General features: G+C 34.4%; 2 protein-coding genes across 2 annotated transcripts; one reads left to right on the top strand and one right to left on the bottom strand.

The window, feature by feature from the left end:
• Positions 1-3,823: 3,823 nt before the first annotated feature.
• On the bottom strand, positions 3,824-5,997 carry HELRODRAFT_159399 (hypothetical protein; the record flags this gene model as incomplete). Its single annotated transcript, XM_009011286.1, has 3 exons — positions 3,824-3,881; positions 4,835-5,134; positions 5,795-5,997. 3 exons carry the CDS (start codon positions 5,995-5,997, stop codon positions 3,824-3,826), a joined length of 561 nt encoding a protein of 186 aa, XP_009009534.1.
• Positions 5,998-7,252: 1,255 nt separating this feature from the next.
• Positions 7,253-8,349, top strand: HELRODRAFT_159398 (hypothetical protein; the record flags this gene model as incomplete). Its single annotated transcript, XM_009011285.1, has 2 exons — positions 7,253-7,815; positions 7,929-8,349. 2 exons carry the CDS (start codon positions 7,253-7,255, stop codon positions 8,347-8,349), a joined length of 984 nt encoding a protein of 327 aa, XP_009009533.1.
• Between the last annotated feature and the right edge of the window lie 3,467 nt (positions 8,350-11,816).

The following is an 11,816-nucleotide window of genomic DNA, read 5'->3' as shown; positions in this document are numbered from 1 at the left end:
CTCAATTTATACACGTAAGACAACCACACACACACACACCCACACACACACACACACACACACACACACACACACACACACACACACACACACACACACACACATACAGACACATACAAAACGTGACCACATGCACACGCAAAAATGGTTATTTTATAAGTATATGTATACAGTTTTCTAAATCAATTTTTCGTTCTTCAAATAATTAATAAGCAAAATCACGTTCGCAAAATATTTGTTGTCAGTGCCTGTGAAATAAATTCTTAATTACTCTGCATAAATAAATGAATTGCTGGATGTAGTTTATACTACAGCCATCTGCTGCTTTACCATGTTGTTGATGAGGATTATGATCATTATGATCAATAGTGATGATGATGATAATGGAGAAGAAGAAGGAGAAGAAGAAGAAAAAGAAGAAGAAGAAAAAGAAGAAGAAGAAGAAGAAGAAGAAGAAGAAGAAGAAGAAGAAGAAGAAGAAGAAGAAGAAGAAGGATATGATTGAAAATATGATGGTGATAATGAAGAAAAAGACAAAGAATATGATTGGAAATATAATAGTGATGATGATGAATATGACGATGATGTTGACGGCTCGAGAACACACACAAACATGCGTACATACAAACAGAAACTTATTCATTTAAAATAAAAGTAAGGCAGTGTTTTAATGGATCATACGTCCATGGCGTCTTAAAACTGCTTCCATTCACATTATAAAAATAATGATGATTATTATTAATCATTAATAATTATCCCATTATGATAATAAGTATTATTTTTTATTTAAAAACATTAAAAATGGAATTAATGACTTAAAATTTTGTTAAAATTAGATAATAACAATTATGGCAATTAAGTAATAAATATCTGTAAAAATATTAAAAAAAAAATAAACGAACAAACAAACAAAAAGAATAATATAATAATAATAATAATAATAATAATATATACAAATGTACTATACCGACACTATACTATACTATAGGGTACTTACTAAGTGTCGTACGCACATGAGTACATTCAGTGCAGATGTACTTAAAAAGTTCGAGTGGAGTCAGCGAGTCGAACGTTCGAGCGGCCACCAAGGAATTCTTCCGATAATTGCGTCCTTCCTGCCCATCTATATTATTAATGATGTTATTAAAGTAATCGTTTCAGAAGCAGTAATAATGTTAATGATTTCATCATCTATATTGCTAGTATTTGCAGTAGTATTACTTAGTAATACATCAAAGTACTATGTTGTAGCGCTAAAAACGGTTGTAGTAGTAGTTGTAGTAGTAGAAGTAGTAGTAGTAGAAATAGTAGTAGTAATAGTATTTGTAGAAATAGCAGTCGAAGTTGTAGTAGAAGAAATAGTAGTAGAAGTAGTAGCAATAGTAGTAGCTGTAGTAGTAGTAGTCGAAGTTGGGATAGCAATGATTGTAGTAACGTATTTGGCAGTAGTATTAATATTTTTTGAGTTGGTTTTAGTGACAGCGTTAGTAATGCCAGCAGTAAAAGCAATTGCATTGAAGATTTCAATGTGGTTAGTATTTTTTATATTAGCAAATTACTACTCTCGGCATAATAGTACTAAAATCGCACTCTGCTACTTTCATAGTAGGCCTACTTATGTATATATATCTAAATATATATTAGTACTAATATTATAGTATTAATGTCCTTGTAGTAAAAATTGTTGGAACATTATCAGTCTTTTACAAGACAGGTCGATATTCCTTTCAACAAACATTGTTTGATAGAAACAAAAAATACAATCTTATTTTTTTTTGAAAGTTTTGATGTTTTTAATGGCAGAAAAAAATTGTTCAAAATAATTCAATTAATCGGGAACAAAAAAATTCATGAAACTGAATTACTTTGAAATTGATTGGAAAAAATGAACAAGGAAAGCAAGGGTTTAACATTGTTAATAAGAAAAAAAAACACAAACGCTCATCAAATTTTTCAAGGGAACAATTGAACATGTCTTTGAAAAAATAATATGACAAAAATTTCAAACAGGCACAGGTAAGAAAATAAAAAAAAAATAAAAAAAAGCCATTGAAAAGAAAAAATTTCGAAAATTGCGGATTGAATTTGAAGAAGTCGTAATAAAAGATCGTAAAACCTCAACCGGAAGTTCATTTTTGAGAATATTATTATTTAAAATGTTATTTTTTGTCTTTGTTTTGTTGTCTTTCCTTTAGAACTTTTATTAAACAATTTTAATCTTTAATGCGTTTTACATGCCCATATGAAAAAGAATGTAATGTCGTGTATGCTATAGTTTTGTTGTGCTGTTTTTAATTTTACGAATCATTCACTAGTTACTATTGATTTAGTTTAGTGTTGTTACATGAATTAGGGGCTTGTTATTTTGCATGTGCCATGCATAATACCAACCAACCTTATCATCATATTATAAGTGTCATTAAATAACAAATGTATTTAACATTTATTTCATCTTTATAAAAAGTACATCAATGTTAGAAATAACTTTGTCGTTGAAGTATTTAGCTTTTCTGATTAAATTTGCTGTTCGGTTGTTATTGATAACATTCATTAATGGCAAGGTGATTGTATATATTTTTATATATTGTTTTGTGTTTTGATGTTTGGTCTATTTATGCTTTGTTTTTGTATTGATTGAGTGATATTGTTTTTGTTTCTCTATTGTTGTATTTTCGAGTTGTTAGTCACATCATTTTGTCGTCGTCGTGTTAGTTTGACTGTTTTGTTGCTGTTTTCAGTGTTATATTGCTGCTGTTGTTTTGGTTTTATGTTGTTTTAAATTTTGTTTTGTCATGTTTTTGCTATTTCGTTATTGTCTTGGCTAGCATGTTTCGACAAATCACCAGCTACACAAGCTATTATTTGCCTCTGACAAGTGTAATTGTTGTTGTTAACGCCACTACTGCTGAAGTCGTTGCGCGTAGTGTGTGTTGTGTAATGTGTTGTTGCGAGATGTTGTGTGATGTTGCTTGTTGTAAGCTGTTGTGATATGTTGTGTTGTTGTATGTGAGAGTTTTATTGATATATACCATGTTGTATTTGTCGCTGAATTGATTGTTCAATTTGTGGCTCTAGATGTTTTTGGCGTTGACATGTGGTGTGTTGTTGGTGACGTTTAGTTGTGCGGTGTTGTTGTTTGTTTGGAATGTTGACAATGTTTGTGTTGTTTATGTTTATGTTTTTATGTCGTTTTCATTGTTGTCGATGTTTTTTATATTGTTGTTTTAGTTGTTGTTGATGTTGGTGGTATAACCATTGTGATGAAGTTTTCGGTATCATACATAATGATGAAAATGATTAGAACCATATGTTATTAATGAAAACACATTGCTGAAAATGATGATAATAGTGACGTCATAAAAATGATTATGATAAAAAATTATGACGACGAGCGCAATGAAATTGATGATAAAAATAACGAAACCGAAACGATTCTAACGATAACGAGACGGAACTGATGAATAAACGCCACTAAAATTTCTCCCTACTGGACAATTAATCAACTGACCAACGATGAAAAAACAACATATGAATGAATAAAAAATACTCATACACTCACTCAATCAAACAAATGAAAATGACGATTTTGAAATGAAAAATCAGATGAAGAGTATTAATCAGAATGCACATCAGATGTTTAAAATGTAACAGTCAGACTTTGTTCTGCAAATAATTCACTTCAATCATCAATATTAAAGATTTAGTTAAATTTTATTCTGACTGGCACGAATGAATGATCAAAAAAGCGGAAAAATAAACGAATTAAATGAACACGAATCGCTGAAAAACGAAAAAAATGGAAACAGGAATGAAATATTCTGGTTTATGGACGAATGTTGAGAGCACGTGACTCACATCTGTGGCCACTCGTAATGTTGTTGCTGTTGTTGTCGCAATATTTTTGTTTGTTTGTGGAAAGAATTTTGTTGTTGTTGTTGCTAATATCACTGTTGCGTCTAAGTATGTTGTTGTTGTTTACACACACACACACACATACACACACACACACACACACACACACACACACACAAACACACACACACACGCACACACACACACACACTAACATTAACACCCAGACATATATAAATATATATAACTGCTGCCCTGTTTGGTTTATCTTAACATTTTGTCAGCAAGGAGAATCGAACAGACACCACAAGCCAGATTTTGTATAGGCAAAAATGTGAAAATATACATAAACAGATGAAAGAACATTAAATAAACAAATGTTTACAAAATTCAATATTAGTGGTGATAGCTAAAAAAACAAGAAAGTGTGTGTATATATATATAATTGTATTTTTTTTATAGTGTGTATGTATGTATATATATGTATGCATGTGCGAGCCCATGGTTAAAAACAATAGCCATAAAAACTATCATTTTGCCCCTGCTCAACAGATAATATTAGTGTACAGGGTCTCGCACAGAAGGGTACTTAAGAATGTTCGCTAAAATACAAAATGAATTAAACTTTTGCAACAACAACGATATATTTTGATTTATATAAATTTTATCATTGCGATCACCGGATTTTTCAGCTATTTTAGTACCTATGTTATCCAAAAATAATTGTCTGTTTATCTGTCTGTATGTCTGTCTGTATGTATGTATGTATGTATGTATGTATGTATGTATGTATGTATGTATGTATGTATGTATGTATGTATGTATGTATGTATGTATGTAAGTATGTAAGTTAAAACCAAATCAGCGATGAGTGACACTAAACAGTCAAACATCCGAAAAAATCGGTTAACAATTGATATCTCGTTATTCGCTCACGTCGGCGTTTAATTGAACATTTTCGGTAACACAGACGCGCAAAAACCTTTGCAGCAAACAAGATATATGATTCATGGCGAAAAATAGCTCTCTGCTGTCGCCGGACCTGCCACTTATCATTTTGCAAATCTTTTTAAAAAATATTGAAGTGTTGTTGTCCATCGGGCCAAGAACCTCGATGCAAACAGGTAAAAAATCCATCGAGGGCAGGGCACCTTCATATTTTTTAAACTTTTCATCCGATGCCCTGGTTGCGGCCAAACCACTTTCTTTGCTGGTTAAGTGCACGTACCGTTCCGCTAATGTGCCCGGAACGGTTACGTCCCACGCCAGGCATCTACCGGCTCTCCAAGGAATCAACGTGCAGCCATCCGGACGTTTTCCATCCAACGCGGAAATTCCCGAGGGCTCTTTAAGAACGGGTATTGAAGCCTTGGAGAAAAGCCCGCAGATGTAATCATTTAATGCGGAATGGCGCAACTGACGACCTCCACCTAAACGACAGACCAGGCCGTGGTGACCGAGTTCGTTAGCTTCCGCACCGCACCTACACAGATATTTATGGTGGACCGTTAAACCCAGACGAAAACCAATGGCCATCCTGACCGTCTCATCATCCAGTCGGGTACCCACCGATGAGTTGGGCCAGGATCTCAACCAACCGCAGCTCGCGTCGCTTGACGCGGCCAGCAGACGAGCCGAAGTTGCATCGTCGGGACTAGAGGACAACAAAAACTGAAAAGTTGTTTTGTATGCCTCTTCCAGCAACCGAGCTTGAAAATGTTTTGCTCGGTTGGGTGATGCTGGTAGGGTACCAAGATTCGTGAAAGATTGCCGGAGCAGGGCAGACTGCAGGTCGAGCGTGGCAGCGGCAGATGATTTGTAAACAATAGGTGCCAGCTGGACCACGCTTAACAATCCCAGTCCCCCAAACCGAACCGGCAACTGGGCCTGAGACCAGCCCCTGTCTGTCAACTCAACATTGCATAGGGCTGACAAAGCTGACCTCAGGGCGCCATCGAATCCGCCCAAAATGGATGCATCAACCGAGAAGGATGTACGAAGGAAATACATCAATCTAGGCAAACTAAGGGCGTTGCGGACGATGGTCAGCGCGTCGTGGACCGGAAGATGAGACACTCGGTCGAGGGCGAATTTCAGCTCTGCGAGTTTTTTATTAAAAAAAGTGTTTTGAAACTCACCCTCCATCAATGGGGTGCCTAAGAAGCTCAATGATGCCTCAGACACTAAGGGCACTTCCGCCAGTGTCTGTGGCATTTCAAAAGAGTCGTTTGCGTACAATTCGCATTTTTTAATATTAAGCTCAAGCCCAATGATGGAGGCATTGTCTTTTAAAGACAGGAAATCAGTAGCTAAAATTGCACCATCGGCGGCCAAACTGATATCGTCCAGGTAGCCGCAAACGAATTTTGAAAGAGATTTTTCCAACACCGGGTGTAGGGTCAGAGCAAACAACATCGGCCCCAAAGGGTCACCCTGTTGCACCCCCTCGGACGATTCCATCACCCAGGTGTTATAACCAAGAGAAGAGATTCGGCCATATGCGGAGTGGCAGTAATTGTAAATTTGGGGACAGAGCCGTTTGACTGCCTCCAGCATCGAATCTCTCCTCAGGGTATTAAAGGCATTCCTGAAGTCAATTTTTAAAAAACCCCATTTATCGGGTAAGTCCAGAACCAATTTACGGGCCGCATGTACGGCCGCCTCTGCTCCTCCTTTCACCCCAACGCCCAGTTGAATTGGGTAAAGTTTCGCCTTGGTTTCTTCCAACACCAAGATCAGAGCACATTTGCTGGCCAACCTTCTCCAAAAGTTACCGACCACAATAGGTCTAACTCCCCCATCTTTTTAACTCCCCCATCTTTGCCATTTTTCAAAAAGTATGTAAGTATGTATGCATGTATGTATGTATATATGTATGCATGTATGTATGTATGTATGTATGTATGTATGTATGTATGTATGTATATATGTATGTATGTATGTATTCATGTATGTATGTATGTAAGTATGTATGTATGTATGCATGTATGTATGTATGTATGTAAGTATGTATGTATGTATATATGTATGCATGTATGTATGTATGTATGTATGTATGTATGCATGTATGTATGTATGTATGCATGTATGTATGTATGTATGTATGTATGTATGTATGTATGTATGTATGTATGTATGTATGTATGTATGTATGTATGTATATATGTATGCATGTATGTATGTATGTATGCATGTATGTATGTATGTATGTATATATGTATGCATGTATGTATGTATGTATGGATTTAATATGGCGACCAGGACGGTTGTAATTAACAAAGTCCTGTATTTTTTGAAAAATAAGTTCGGTTTACTTGATGATGAAAACTTTGTTAATAATGTTTCGGAATTTTATACAAATGACGACATTGTTGGAGCTTTAAAAATATTAAAAAATGAAATGGAAGTCAATAAAAGTGAAAAACTCGACAAAATCATACCTCGTGGAACGACTAAAAAAGAAAGGTTACAAGATTGCATTGCTATTTTAAAATATCTAAAATTATCAGATTTGATGGACAAATGTCCGATTTTTGTCAGTAGTGACCTGGAAAAAATTCCAGATATGGAAAGTTTGGTTAAATTAAATTTTGAAAGTTTAAAACGAGAAATTACCGACATATTGCACAGCCAACAGCAGCACGTGCTTAATACCTTAGAGGTGCACAACAAGGAAATTTGCGCGGTAAAAAACACCGTTAATAATATAGCGCTGAACTACGATAAAACGACATATTATAATCACCACAACAAACTGCTTTCAAACTCGGATCCCTTAGGACGAAGTAGCAAAATGCATCATTGTAGCTACGCTGACAAAGTTTCATCGAATTTATTAATATCTGGCACTAAAACATCACACTGTAATGAAGTTGAAAAAAGTATAGCGCCAAAGTTACTTGAAAAGTCAAGCGATTTAATTATTGACGTAAATAATCAAAATTTCAACCCTGGAAACCTGTGGTCAGATGCCGAGAAAACACCAGTGGATGATGGGTTTAGAGAGTACATTTCCAGAAATAAAAAAGAGCCAGACTAAACAACTCATCTGAAGATAATAATGAAATGAAATCAAGTGGTACCACCGGTAACACGGGCAATGTTAACGCATCCATTCCAAAACCAATTAAAAAAATTATTGGCATCAAAGTAATCGACAACTGCAAACTTCAGACCAAAAAGAACCTTATAAAAAAGACCGTTTTCTTGATGAGCAACGTAAAAAGATGTCACAGAAATGATGTCATAGATTTTCTTAAAACAAGTGGTATAAACGTCATCTCTTGTTTTCCGGTGATAAAACGTTCTAATCAGGAAATAAGCGATCCAGTAAACAAGGATGAGGAAGAATCAACGATGTTTCGTGTATGTGTCGAAAGTTGCGATGGACCGAAGATGAAGGACCCGGAAATTATGTTAAAACACATCATTGTACGCGAATGGCGTTTCGGGAAAAACACCGACAAAAACTCCGATACAACGAACAAACATGGCTGACAAAAATTCGTTAAATACTGTTAACGATACTCGCAGCAATCTCGTAGAAAAAACCTGCAGACTATATGACGATATAAATCAAATAAATGCTTTGTATAATTCCATCAGCGACAACGGAATTAACGACAATTTGTTTTTCAAGCTAATGCATTTAAACATTAGAAGTTTAGTTCACAAATCAGAAGACTTACTCGATTATTTAAACAACTTTTCTTTTAAATAAAACATTATTGGTATAAGTGAAACGTGGCTGAATGATGACAATATCAAGTTAATAAATATTACTGGTTATGATTTTGTTGGTAAAAATCGGTCTGGTAAGCACGGTGGTGGAATCGGTTTGTATATTGATAACGGTATTACGTATAAAACAAGAAACGACATCAATAGCATTAGCAGCATAGAATTATTCAGCATAGAAATAACAAACGATTGTTCCAATAAAAATGCAATAATTGTAATAACATATCGGCCTCCTACCTATGACGCAAATATGTATCTTCAACAAATCGAACAGGTACTACAAATCATAAGTCTAGAGAACAAATTAGTTTATCTGATCGGTGACATGAACATCAATTTACTTGATGCCGATTCAAATGCCAGCAAATTCCAACTTCAACAATTATTAACATCATACAACCTATCAACTTTAATAACAACCCCAACAAGAATAAGTTTAAATAAAAATTCAGTCATTGATAACATTTTCACGAGAGAACCAAATGCAGTAGAATATGTGGTACACAGGTATGTGATCTTTCGGACCACCTACCAATTTTTATAATTGTAAATATGAAGTCTAACAGAATCAAGAACCATTTTCTGAAGGAGAAATTATACTCGTTTACAAGTGAACGAATCAACAGACTGAACGAATATTTAATAAACATGGACTGGTCAAACGTTTTAAACTGTGAGGATGTAAATGTCGGGTTTCAACGATTCATAGAGATTTTTGTAAAGAACTTCAACGAATGCTGTCGTATTTCATCAGCAAGAAAAATTAAAAAAATATCACGTGATAAACCTTGGATAACTGATGATCTTAAAATAATGTTAAATAGAAAAACCAAACTGTATACAAAATATCTAAAAAATCCGAATATTGAAAATCTAATTGAATTAAAGTCAATTAGACAATCTTGCATCAAATTTAAAAACAAACTAAAAAAACAATACTACAGCGACATCATAGAAAAGAACATAAAAGATAACAGAAGAACGTGGTCGATTATTAAGAACATAATCAGCACAAATAAAATCACCAATACCGTCACATCAAACAGTGAAATTGTTCGTTCTCCTGCGGACGCCTTAAACGATTATTTCATCGGTATAGCTATAAAACTAGGTTCATGTTTCAACAATTCAACACTCTGGAAAAATCACCTCACTAATAAACTTCAAAACTCGTTCTTCTGTCTGTCGACCTCAAGCGATGAAATAATTGCAACAACCAGACTTCTCAAACCAAAAACAACCAGTGGATGGGATGGCATTCCTATGAAAATAATAAAATCTACCATACATTCAACAGCTCACATTTTGGAATTCCTAATTAACCTTTCTTTCAACTCCGGCACATTCCCACGATGTTTCAAAGTCTCAAAAATTGTACCGATTAAAAAGGATGAGGGATGCAATGATTTAACTAATTTTCGACCCGTTGCTCTTTTATCAAATTTTTCGAAAATAATAGAAAAAATAATGTACAAAAGGCTAAATATCTTCTTCAAAAAAAATTCCATAATTAACGATTCACAATTTGGATTTCGAGAGAAGTACTCGACTGAGCTGGCAATAATAGAATTGATCAGAAAAATAGGGATCGCAGCAGAAGACAAAAAATACATCGTAGGCACGTGCCTTGATCTCTCGAAGGCATTCGATTGCACCAACCACAACATCTTGCTGGCGAAACTAGACCATTATGGAATACGTGGCTCGCAACTGAAATGGTTCAGAAGTTACTTATCGGAGAGAAGTCAATTTGTTAGCTGGCAGGGTACATGCTCGAGCGAAAAATTAAACCAAATTGGAGTACCTCAGGGCAGTATTTTGGGTCCATTGCTATTCATTGTCTTCATCAACGATCTCCCGAAAGTTTCAACATTCTTTGATTACATTTGCTTCGCAGATGATACTAATCTATTCAGTACAGGCAAAAACATCGATGAACACATCTTGAAGACTAATAGTGAAATTAAAAAGGTCGTCTCATGGTTTGAATGTAATATGTTGACATTGAATAGCAGAAAAACTCAAATGATTATTTTTGGCCCAGTCCAATATTTAAACTACAAGGAGCCATATAAGATCGTAACAAATAATTCGGATATTCTCGAAAGCAAAATTTTTAGGAGTAATATTGGATCAAAAATTATCGTTTCAACAACATGTTCGATATGTTTGCACAAAACTAGCAAGATCAATTGGTCTATTAAATAAAATAAAATTTTTCTTGCCTAAAAGAATTCTTAACATGCTATATAAAGCCATCTGTACTCCTTATATCTCATACTGCAATACAGTCTGGTCAAGCGCCTATCCATCTACAACAAATCCAATAAGAATAATCATGAAGAGAGCGATGCGAACAATCACACTTTCCAAAGCTCAATCCCATTCACAACCGCTATTCGCCACGACAAGCAATCTGACTTTCGATCAAATGAGTACATATCACGCGACAAAATTCATCGACAAACAATTGACTGGTAAACTACCTCCTATTTTTGACGGTTATTATAAACGAACGAAGAATCAAAGGCGCATCAATTTCATCTGTTCCAACAAATCAAAAACGAAAATTTTACATCAACACATCATTTGCAGAGGACCCAGAATTTGGAATTTTTTATTAAATAAAGGATTTAATTATGACAGATCGAACATGCAGAACTTTAACTATCATTTGAAAGCATTTATTAGTTTGATTAATTAAAATCACTAGTTTTAAGAATATAAATTACATTTTTATAAAATATTTATGACATCATGTATGCTCAGTTGTATGTATGTGTGTGTGCTGACGTGTACGTAGATATTTTTATATACGTATGTGATCCTATTCTCTTCTATCTATAACTTATATAGATAGATTCAATCAGGTATTCTATATGCAGTTTTGTATATAGAGAAATATAGACCTAACTTATTATTAGGATCAATTAGTAACATCTCAAAGCTAAAACATTCCATTTAGAAAATCTGAAGTTTTATGTGGTGCACGATGATAATATTTTTATGAACAGTTAGTAACACCGTAAATATAATATACTCCAATTAGAGAATCTGAAGTTTTTTGTGGTACTCGATAATTTTATTTTTACGAACAACTAGTAACACCGTGAACTTAATATATAACATTTAGAGATTCTGAAGTTTTTTGTTTGATGGCTGAGCCCGATGATTTTGTTTTTGTAATCAATTAGTAACATCTGAAGGTTAACATATTTCATTCA

Source organism: Helobdella robusta, assembly GCF_000326865.2.
Source record: "Helobdella robusta unplaced genomic scaffold HELROscaffold_1, whole genome shotgun sequence".
In the NCBI taxonomy this organism is placed as follows: domain Eukaryota; kingdom Metazoa; phylum Annelida; class Clitellata; order Rhynchobdellida; family Glossiphoniidae; genus Helobdella; species Helobdella robusta.
The sequence above is the reverse complement of the archived record's forward strand: the minus strand, read 5'-3'. Positions and strand labels throughout refer to the sequence as shown.